This window comes from Strigops habroptila, chromosome 20, assembly GCF_004027225.2.
Source record: "Strigops habroptila isolate Jane chromosome 20, bStrHab1.2.pri, whole genome shotgun sequence".
NCBI lineage: Eukaryota > Metazoa > Chordata > Aves > Psittaciformes > Psittacidae > Strigops > Strigops habroptila.
In genome coordinates, this window is record NC_044296.2 from 3,188,459 (window position 1) to 3,198,456 (window position 9,998).

The 9,998-nt window shown below is 56.2% G+C and overlaps 1 protein-coding gene across 4 annotated transcripts; it reads right to left on the reverse strand.

Annotated features, from left to right (window-relative positions):
• Positions 1-1,856: 1,856 nt before the first annotated feature.
• LOC115618123 (acidic leucine-rich nuclear phosphoprotein 32 family member B) lies at positions 1,857-9,998 on the reverse strand. 4 transcript variants are annotated; one of them, XM_030509340.1, is made up of 7 exons: positions 9,765-9,998; positions 7,470-7,619; positions 6,659-6,781; positions 5,489-5,687; positions 5,065-5,189; positions 4,614-4,668; positions 1,857-3,793 (listed from the first exon to the last, which is right to left on the reverse strand). In XM_030509340.1, the coding sequence occupies exons 1-7, from the start codon at positions 9,816-9,818 to the stop codon at positions 3,705-3,707; spliced, it is 795 nt and encodes a 264-aa protein (XP_030365200.1). In that variant the 5' UTR covers positions 9,819-9,998; the 3' UTR covers positions 1,857-3,704. The 4 variants fall into 4 exon arrangements, with proteins under 4 accessions (XP_030365200.1, XP_030365199.1, XP_030365201.1 ...); XM_030509339.1 differs by having other exon boundaries at positions 5,065-5,192; XM_030509341.1 differs by having other exon boundaries at positions 4,614-4,747; positions 5,065-5,192.

Below are 9,998 nucleotides of genomic sequence, written 5' to 3' on the forward strand. Positions count from 1 at the left end.
GCGGCCGGGAGCGCCTCTGTCAGTGCCAGCAGTGGCTGGGGACAACAGGGGAGTGGTGGCACCCTTAAGGATGTCCCCACCTGAAGAAGGGGCAGATGGGGGGTGCGTATGTAAGAAGCAGAGTTAGAGCCTCTGCTCCCAGCACCCAGATTGGGCGCCCAACCAGGGCAGGAGCTCAGCCCTCTCCTGCAGCACCCAGCCAGCCTCTGCGCCCATCCCAGCCCCTCCATGGGCAGAGGTGTGAGGAGGCCACGGGAACAGGGTGGCTGCTGCACCCCAACAGCTCGGCCAGGTCCACATCCCTGGGGGCTGCGCGACCTCCTGCACCCCCCAAGGGAGCCGAGCAGCGAGTGCTCAGCCTGGGGCTCCCTGGGCCCTGCTGTGCTGTGCTGGGGCTGAGCCTGGCCCTGAGAGGGGAGAGGGATGAGCCAGGCAGGATGCTGCGGGACGGGGCCCAGCACTGCCTCTGGTGAGCAAGGGATGGGAGCACCAGTACCCACTGCTCAGCCCCCCACAGCTCAGCCCCCCACAGCTCAGCACCCCCACTGCTCTGCACCCCGCTGCTCAGCACCCCACCGCTCTACACCCCACCACTAGGCACCCCCACAGCTCAGCACCCACTGCTCAGCACCCACTGCTCTGCACCCCACCACTAGGCACCCCCACTGCTCTGCACCCACTGCTCAGCACCCACCACCCTGCACCCCACTGCTCAGCACCCACTGCTCTGCACCCCCACTGCTCAGCACCCACCACTCAACACCCACTGCTCTGCACCCCCACTGCTCAGCACCCACCACTCAACACCCACTGCTCTGCACCCCCACTGCTCTGCACCCCCTGCTCAGCACCCACTGCTCTGCACCCCCACTGCTCAGCACCACAGCATCTGTGCTGCCACCAGCCCTGGAAAGGGACACAAACCCGTGGGGATGTTTTGTTTTCCCCCAGGCTCATCCCTGGCTCCTGCCCCTGGAGCTGCCCCTTTCCCAGCCACATTCATCCCAGAACACAGGTCCTGTGAGGGCGGGGGCTTCCCCTTCCCACCTACACCCATCCTGGGGTGCACCACAGGGGCACAGAGTGAGCCCCGGTGTCTGCAGCGCTGCCCCAGGACAGGGGCTCAGGAGGGGTCTGGCCGGGTGGATGTGCCTTCATCCTGCTGTGGCCCCTGCACAGGGGTGAGCAGCACCCCCGGCTCACTCCTGCCTGCACCCCAGTGTGGGGCCACCTTCCCCAGCCCCAGGGGCAGCACCAGCCCTGGACAATGGAGAGGAACCAGGGGACACGGAGCCCAGGCTGGATGGAGAGAGCTGGCCAGACAGCTGGAGCTGCAGCAGGGCAGCCCCACAGCCCCCATTGCCCCCCATGTGGGTGGGGAGTGGGCAAAGAGGCTGTATTTGAAATGGGGGGGGGGGAGGCTCACCCGATGGGAGGGGAGTGGGGAAGGACTGGGGGGGCTGCAGGAGCACCCCGAGCCTCCCAGCTCTGGTCCACACAGGGCCTGGGGCTGCCCCCCCAGATGGGGGCACATGCACTGAATGAGATGCTTGTGCTGATCTAATGAAGTGACAACTCAATACAGGGGCAGGGCAGGACTCGCAGCCCCAGCACAGCGAGGGACCCTCCAGCACATCCTGCACCAGCTTTGGGCGACATGGTCTAGTGTGAGGTGTCCCTGCCCATGGCAGTGGAACTGGATGATCTTAAGGTCCTTTCCAACCCAAACCATTCCATGATTTTGAGTCTCTGCTCCCAGAAGAGACCCAAAACCTGTCCCAGCACTTCCAGCACACCGGCTGGGGGCAGCCGGGGTGTTCCTAGAGCAGAGGCAGCCAAGACAAGGCTCGTTGCGATGAGTTTTTAAAAACTGAAGTCTTTATTAAAAGTTTTATCCAAATTTTGTAACAAAAGATACAAAAGGGGCTGGAGATCCTTATTCCTGGGACTAGTCTGACCAATCGCAACCTGACAGTCACTAAGCTAATATAAAATCCATACAATCTGCTAAAAATGCAGGGAAAAAAAAAAAAAAATTAGAAGTAACTGCTGCTCTGAAATTTCCTTTTTTCTTAAAAAAATTCCTTTAACATTTATAAGTTACTCAGTTTGCATTTTACAGGACTAATTCTTCTCCGAATGGTTACAGCTACTGTACAACACGAGACAACAGCAAGACCAGAACAAAGCAACAGGAACTGGGATGTGCTGCAACACACTCCACTCCTCTGCAGGAACCGCTGCCGAGTCTCCCCTCTGGGTGCCTGCAGGTTGCCCACCGGGAATGCCACAAAGTGCCAGTGCATCCGTGGGGAGCAGGAGGAACAGCAGCTGCTCCTGCCCCAGCACAGCTCTGCGGCACCCAGTTACCATCCCTTGGGTGCCACGGGGCCAGCAAAGCTCGTGGATGTGCTGGATGAACACCTCCAGGCGGAGGAAGGGTGGGCAAGGGGTGAGGAACCTTCTGTAGCGGAGCTACACGTGGCTCATCCCCGCTTCCTCCTTCCAGCCACCGTGGAGTGGGGGGACACGTTGCTCTGCGGCACCGTCAGAGCATGAACACGAGTGGGAGAGAGCTGGGTTCTGATCAATGCACTTCTCTTCATGCTAAGAAAGAAAGAGGAGAAGGAAGAGGAGGATGCGTACACCAGGCTAGCGCTGAGGCAACTGTCCAGAGCTGGTACTGGCTAGCAGAAGGACCCTGAGAATATCGAGGCTAACACGGTCTCCCGGGGAACGCCGAGTTAGGTGCATCACAGTGATACTGGTTGAACGTGTTCTGTACAGTGCGAAATGGAGGTTGACAGAAGAGCAGTATCCCTTCACCTGCTATTTCCTATCTCTTCCTAAAGGCAGAGGCTGCTACGGGGTGACAAGAGGCCTCGTCACAGCAAAGACACTCAAGAGCCACGGAAATCAGGCTTATTTGGACATCCAAGTGGAAGTTATTGGGTGGCCACTAGGAGAAAGATTCCAGTTTCTAAAAAAACAATAGGAAAGCAAGTGCAGGGCTACTGCAAGGTGCATTGCCAGAGGTACCAGGTCTTGCAAGCAGCCACCCCCCCTCTCCCGAGACCCCATGCACCCCCCCATCCCCAGCACTAAAGTATCTTCAAGCATCTCCAGAGATCACATCACCATTATTTCTGATCAGAGAGACCTCAGGGAGCGTTGGAGTCCATTTAGATGAACCAGATTCGCACCCACTGCTCGAGGTGGCTCAAGCGTCTTCAGAAAGCTGGTCTGAGGGCATGTGGATAAGCAAATGCCTTCTTTGCTGTCGGGCAGGGTGGGAGCTGGAGCTCTGGGTCCAGTGTGGCAAAGCTGACTTCAGACACAAAAGATACCCGAGGAGGAGGAAATTGGTTTTTTTCGGGTTTTTTTTTTTTTTTTTTGTGTGTGTGTTTTCTTTCTTTTTTTGTGTTTTTTTTTTGTGTGTTTTTTTGTTTGTTTTTGCAAACTGCTGCACAAACCACAGAACGGAGAAAGCCTTTGGTCATGGATACCTGTGAGAAGTGAGCCTTGGATGGAAGATTCCCCTGAATGCCTACAGGATTCTACATCTTAAAAAAATATATTGTGGACGCTGCAGCCATACAAAGGGGGGAGGAGCGGGAGACGGGGATTTACAGTCTCACATAGACACAACGGGGAGGTTAAGACAAGCACAGTCAGAGTCTGTAAAACTGATTGGGTTGCTGGGATCAGTCATCCTCATCGTCCTCTTCGTCTTCTGGATCTTCCTCTCCTTCATCCTCTAGATTTCGTTTTCTCTTTTCCCCTCGTGGCAGGTCTGCAAAGAGAGGCCAAGCGTGAAGCTCAGTTCAGTCTTGTGTGAACAGCATTTGAACTGGGGCTTCCAGCTGCTGGTGAACAAGCACAGACTAGACTGGCACCATTCCGGAGCAGAGATCCACCCTGCCCAGCTTCTCACGGCACCCAGGAAAGCCAGGACTAGCACAAAGCATTAACTGTTTTCTACTGCCCTTCAAGCACCCCATGTTTCAATGGGCTTTTTTTGTTGAGAACGACCAAAAACGTCTTTGCAGAATTCAGTCCCTTCGGACCAGGCTCATACAAGGTGATCTGAAGTCACACCAGTCACTATATTCTGTCAAGCTTTCATTCAGGTGTTTATGGATTGTTACAGCCACAGGAGTCTGGACTCGAGTCAAGAAGGGTCTATGCTCCCCTACAGCTGAGAGAAGTGGAACATGTGTCTCCAAGAGCATTTCCTCACACATAATGCCACCATGAGCTTCTGTGACAGAAGCCCTCCTCCAGCACAAGACTACCAGTTCAAGCTACTCAGAACTGGTTTTCTAGTCAATTTGCCTCTTCAATATTTAGCACTTACCCAGCTTGGTTGGTATTAGGAGGCACTGAAACCTGTTTCCCCATCACCGCTGTATGACCCTTTGGTTATAACCACTATCCAATGGCCAGCTGAGGCATAAGCAGCAGCTTTAGTGGTGCGCATAGCCAAAAGGCTGCACTTCCTATCAGGGAAGAGCTCCAGGCAACAACAGCACTGCACTGCAGCCTGGGAAGCTCTACAAAACCAGCAGATGTGAGAATGTTAAGTGTTTGCAGTTTGTTAGGATTCAACTCACCATCATCAGCTTCATCTTCTTCATCATCCTCACCATCTTCCTCCTCATCTTCCTCCTGGAGTCAAAACAAGATGCTTTGATGCAAGAATCACAGTCCCACCAGCAAGGTGTAAATCCACAGCAACATCTTCCTCCTGCTCTGCTCCAGCCCTACTCGAGCCTCAGGGTGTCAAGCACAAGCCGAGCAGTGAGAAGCTATCGGTTCCTGAACAGCTTCCTGCATCCCTACGAAGGGGCTGTTCAGCTCTGTCCCTGGAAGCCATGGAAGTACCAGGCTGAGCAATAAACGGGTCTGACCTGGCACACTCTGTACACGACGAGCCAAAAGGTGTATGGGAAAAGGGAGCACGCAGCAGCACCCCCAGATCCACCCGAGGTGCCTGGTCAGATGGGCCACCAGGTTGAGGGAGAAACACACTGTCAAACACAAACCAAAGACAGAAAGCCTCACCTCATCGTCTACTCCGTCCTCCTCCTCTTCACCTTCCAGATCATCATCTTCATCTTCTTCATCATCGATGACTTCTTCATCCAAATCATCTTCCTCATCAGCATCCTCCTCTTCCTCACCCTCACCTTCTACCAAAAGGAGAAGGAGGTAAGTGTTACGGTTCCCAAACACTCGCACCTCCAGCCCGAGTGCTACGTGAGCAGCGGGCAGGAAATCACAGCAAGAACGCACGAGGAGTGCCAGCAACAAGCCCTGTCAGCCTGCAGCAAGTCTCACATCTTCCCCAGCCTGCCAAAGGAGGGAGGGGGGTTACCCACACAGCCCCCACTTTAGTGGCAAGTTAGAATCATGATTTATAGCAACGGTCACGTTGCTAAAAATGGGGTTGTTTCCCCAGCAAAAAAACCAAGAGCAAAATCCTCACCTTCCCCATTCTCATACTCATCTTCCAGTGCATCCCCATCTGCTTCAGGGTCTGAGTCAGGGGCTTCCTGGTCATCAGCATCATACCCGTCTAGGTAGGTGAGCTGGGGCAGGAGGGTGAACACGCTCTCCCGGTAGTTGATGAGCATCGTCACCTCACAGTTGAAGAGGTCCAGACTGTGGAGGTTTGGCAACTTTTTCTGCAAAAAGATCAGTTCATTAGATTATTGACAAGTTGACACTGTTTGAAGATCAGGCAACCATCACAGGACAGCTGGTTTGCTACCCACATCCAGCACAGAAGCGCCTTTGCATGCTTAATTTGCACCATGTGCTCAGATGGAGAGAAGTCACTGCTCTTGCTAACTGTAGGCAAAGAAGACTTCTTTTCAGCTCCTCTGTCCTAGTTTCCCCACCTTGGAGACAGCTCCCTGTGAAACCACATCCAAATCATACTCTCTTCTGAACAGGGTGGGCAACAAGCCCAACTCCCCAGCAGGAGGAATCACTGAGCTGGACTCATCCTGCCCAAATCATGAGGTAAAACCTAAATCACCAGGCAGAAAGTGCCTGTGAGCCTTTCAGCACAGCGACAGCAGCTCCCCTGCTCTGGTCCTCGCACTGTGCAGCAGGTCAAGCAAAGGAGGAGTAAAATGCTTTCAAGCTTCTTCTGAAGGGACCAAAGGCAACAACTAATGAGGCAATGCCCTAGATCAGACCTTTCAGCTACCGAGTCAGGATCACAAGGCAAGAGCCTTCTCTGGTGCAGTGCAGATGCAATGGGAACCCTGCAATGTGTGCTGTGACAGCACCCAGGGTGAGAGGGTCCCAGCCCAGCACAAGAGTGCCTTTGGAATGATGTGACAAACATCCTCGCTGGTGTCCAAGCAGCTCATCTCCATGACACCTCAGATGCCACCTACCTCCAACTGCATCTGGCCCATTAACAGTCCTTTCTCATTTCATGCTTCTTTTAGCAAGTGGCTGCTAGTTTTCCAGACAGAGGAGCCATGAACTATTAGCCCAGCCTCAAATTGGTCCCACTCATCTGTTCCCATGAGAACCACAAAGTGCTGCTGGAGTTACCAAGACATTGGACTTCTGCTGCACAGACACACTCCCCAAAGGAAACATCATCATCCCTGAGATTCCAGCACAGCCTTTCACTCACCAAGGGCTCCAGGGTATTGATGTCTTTGATCTTGTTGCCGCTTAGGTTCAAGTGTGTCAAGTTAGGAGTTCTCTCTGCTAGAACTTCAAGGCCACCAGAAATCCTGTTATCACTCAGCTCCAGCTGCCAGGAGGGAGTATCACATAGTCACAAAGGGCTTCAGTTTGCAACAAGGGGAATAAAACTGTCCTGAGAACAGGACTACAGTGAGCACTTAAGTTCCAGACCCTGTTCCTTAGACCACACCATAGAGCTGCAGTTCAAGTATTCACTTGAAACCCCTTGCCCACAGCACTCCCAGCCACCTCCGTGCTGCAGGACACAGGGGCACATGTCTAAAATCCCTAATATTTATGATATTTTGAACATAATAATTTGATATTTGGGGAACAGGGTGCCCAGAGAAGCTGTGGCTGCCCCATCCCTGGCAGTGTTCAAGGCCAGGTTGGACACAGGGGCTTGGAGCAACCTGCTCTAGTGGAAGGTGTCCCTGCCTGTGGCAGGGGGTTGGAACTGGATGAGCTTTAAGGTCCCTTTCAACACAAATCATTCCATGATTCTATGTTACTGAAGCTTCTGACAGTAGCACAACAGCAAAAGCAAGAGAGAAAGGATGCTAAATATACACTGAGCTCAAAAGCATTTTGTTGCTAAAAAACCACCTCTGTCACTTGCTCTGACTGAAGGCTACAGAGGAAAAAGCAAAATCAAATGGCTCTTTTCTGGCAAATTCAGGAAAAAACCTCAGGGACAGGACAGCAGAAGTGTCAGAGCAAGGACTGCTGGAGATGGGACCACAGGGCTGACTCACCTTCCGTAGTTTGTTGAGTTTGGGGAGGTTGGAGACGGACAGCAGGTTGATGTTGATCATGCTGAGGAACTCCAGGTTCTCAAAGTCTGAGGAGAGACCAACGATCTTCCCATCGTCCGAACGGCAGTTATCAAGAACCAGCTCCTTCACCTGCCAACAGAGACACCAGCAGGGGTGAGCACACCCGGCCAAGCCTCACCTCGAGCCCGCCACGGTGGCATCAGGTGGAGTGACCCACACCTCAAAGCAGCAGGTCCTCCTTACTCACATTAGGGGACACAAGAGATCTTAAAGCTAAAGAACTTGCAACCACTGCACCACTGCACAGCTCCAACCAAGGTCCGCCTTCTCCACCAAGAAGCATTAAGGGGTTGAACCATGAGGTTGTACCAAAAAGTTTCACGTACAAGGCATTGAAAAGCTTCCAGGGTCACACTTGAGGCTTCACTAACAGGAGACCCAACAAGGTCTTCTGGTTTTGTCCCCTTTAACTTCTCCCCATGCCTATGGGGTGCTGGAAAAGCTGCCTCCAGAGGCTTCCTTTCCCTGTGACAGTCTCCATGCAGAGGTGACACATCTGCCCAGGCAGGTCTCTTAAGCAGATGAGCCTCAGGCTCATGATGCAGAACCACTGATGGCATCTACTATTTTGCCCAGCATAGGCTACACACACAGAAGCAGTAATTCAGCACAGAAATCACCCCTCCTGTGGCATCAGGACCAAGAAACACCAGCGCAGAACTGCTCCCCCCCAAGCACCAGGAGGGTAAACCCCCCCGGCACCCCCTTTTCCCCCTAAGCTCAAGCCCCAGCTCTCACAGGCCACTTCCAAAACTCACTTTTACCCCACACGTTCTTCACAGCAAGATGCAAAATCAGCCTTGGCCCGAAGGCTCGTGATGCTCTCCAAATTCCTCCTTCGCAGCACTCCCATTTTACCTCTCTTGCTCACATCAGCCAACTATTAGGGAGTCATTTTAAAATCCCTTTGCCTCACTGGCAGCAGTTTCGGGGCTGCTGTGCCATCTTTGCAGCACAAGCTCCGAACGAATTAACGCTTAAAGACTCTAGAAGCGGCATCACTGGTCAGGAGTTCCGTAGCTGAGCTCGTTTTGCCCCCAGCACCCCAAACAAGCCTCCAACCAGCCCAGTGGGTATAAAGGTGGTCGAGGCCAACCCTCCGCTGCTGTTGCTTTGCTGGACGTTACCAGGTTATGAACTAACATGGCCAAGAGCAGCTTTAACCCGGAGCAAGCCGTGTCCGGGCTCACAGAGCACTGCTGCAGGACAGCCTCACCCAGCAGCAGCGCTGGCTCGCCCCGGCTCCAGCCCCAGGGCACGCTCGGACCCCGCTCGCCCCAGTCCCTGGTGTCAAACGCGGAGCCCCGCGCCCTTAAGAGGGACGCTCCGACTCCTCGGTTCATTTTCGTCTTGAAAATCCCTTCTGCCACCCACAAACCATCTTTTCATCTCGACCAAAGCCTCCGCTCACAGCCCGTCTGCAGGCGCCCCACGCCGCAGCGCGCTGTCCCCACGCCGGGTGACAGCCACCAGCTATCGCGCTGCAAGGCGCCGGCCTCGCACAGATAAGGGCCGAGCCAGCCCCGGGAGCGCAGGCCCAAGGGCGAACCGGAACGCCCGGGCCCGGAACGATGCCTCCCGCCGAGGGGAGCGGGCGGGACCCCGCGCTGAGGCGCCGCTGTCCCGACCCCTTCCCCAAGCGAGGGGGAAGCGCAGCTCCGCTCCTCGCTCCCAGCTCCGCACCGGGGAGGCCGCGCTCAGCCCCGCGCTGACAGCGCGGCCCGAAGAGCCCCGGCTCCGGCCCGAGCAGGCCCCGCGGAGCCCCGACGGGGCGGGCCGGGGCAGGCCCGGGCGGCCGCTAACATGGCCGAGCCGCCATGGCTGCGCGGGGCCGCACCGGCCTTGCTCGGCTGCTCCGGGGCGGCGGGACCCGGCCTTGCCCGGCACCGACCGGTCACCCGCTGCTACGGGGGCGGGACGAGACGGGACCGACCGCGACGGGACGGGACGGGACCGGCCGCCGCCGCCGCCCGGGCCCCGCCGCGCACGTGCACGCCGCCATGCCGGGGGGGGGGGGGGGGTGAGGAGGAGGAAGAGGAGGAGGAGGAGGAGGAAGGGGACTCTCCGCCGCCGCGCTCTGCACTCCCAAACCGGCACCCCCAGCACCCCGCTCACCGCGCGGGACCCCCGCGGGTAACGCTCCCCGTTACCGTTACCCCCTTCTTCCCCTCCAGCAACACGTGCCGGCCGGTCCCCCCCGCACGGCCGCGGTACCTCGCCCGGTTTCTTGTTGCGCAGCTCCAGCGTCAACCGCTTCTTCATCTCCATCCTCGAGCCGAGCCGAGCCGAGCCGAGCCGAGCCGAGCCGAGCCCGCCGCGCGCCGCTCCCGCCGCCCCGCCCCGCTCCCGCTCCCGCGCGCGCCGCCGCCGCCGCCTCGGCCGAGGGAAGGCGCCAACGGCAACAAAGGCGGCGCGCGCCGCGCCCCCTGCCGGCCGCGCCCAAGCGCA

Coding starts and splice junctions, on each gene's coding strand:
- LOC115618123 (XM_030509339.1), bottom strand. CDS start 9,818: ATGGAGATGAAGAAGCGGTTGACGCTGGAGCTGCGCAACAAGAAACCG. Junction 6,782..7,469: donor AACTCAACAAACTACGGAAG/GTGAGTCAGCCC, acceptor CCCTCCTGGCAG/CTGGAGCTGAGTGATAACAG. Junction 4,669..5,064: donor AGGACGGAGTAGACGATGAG/GTGAGGCTTTCT, acceptor TTTTGACTCCAG/GAGGAAGATGAGGAGGAAGA.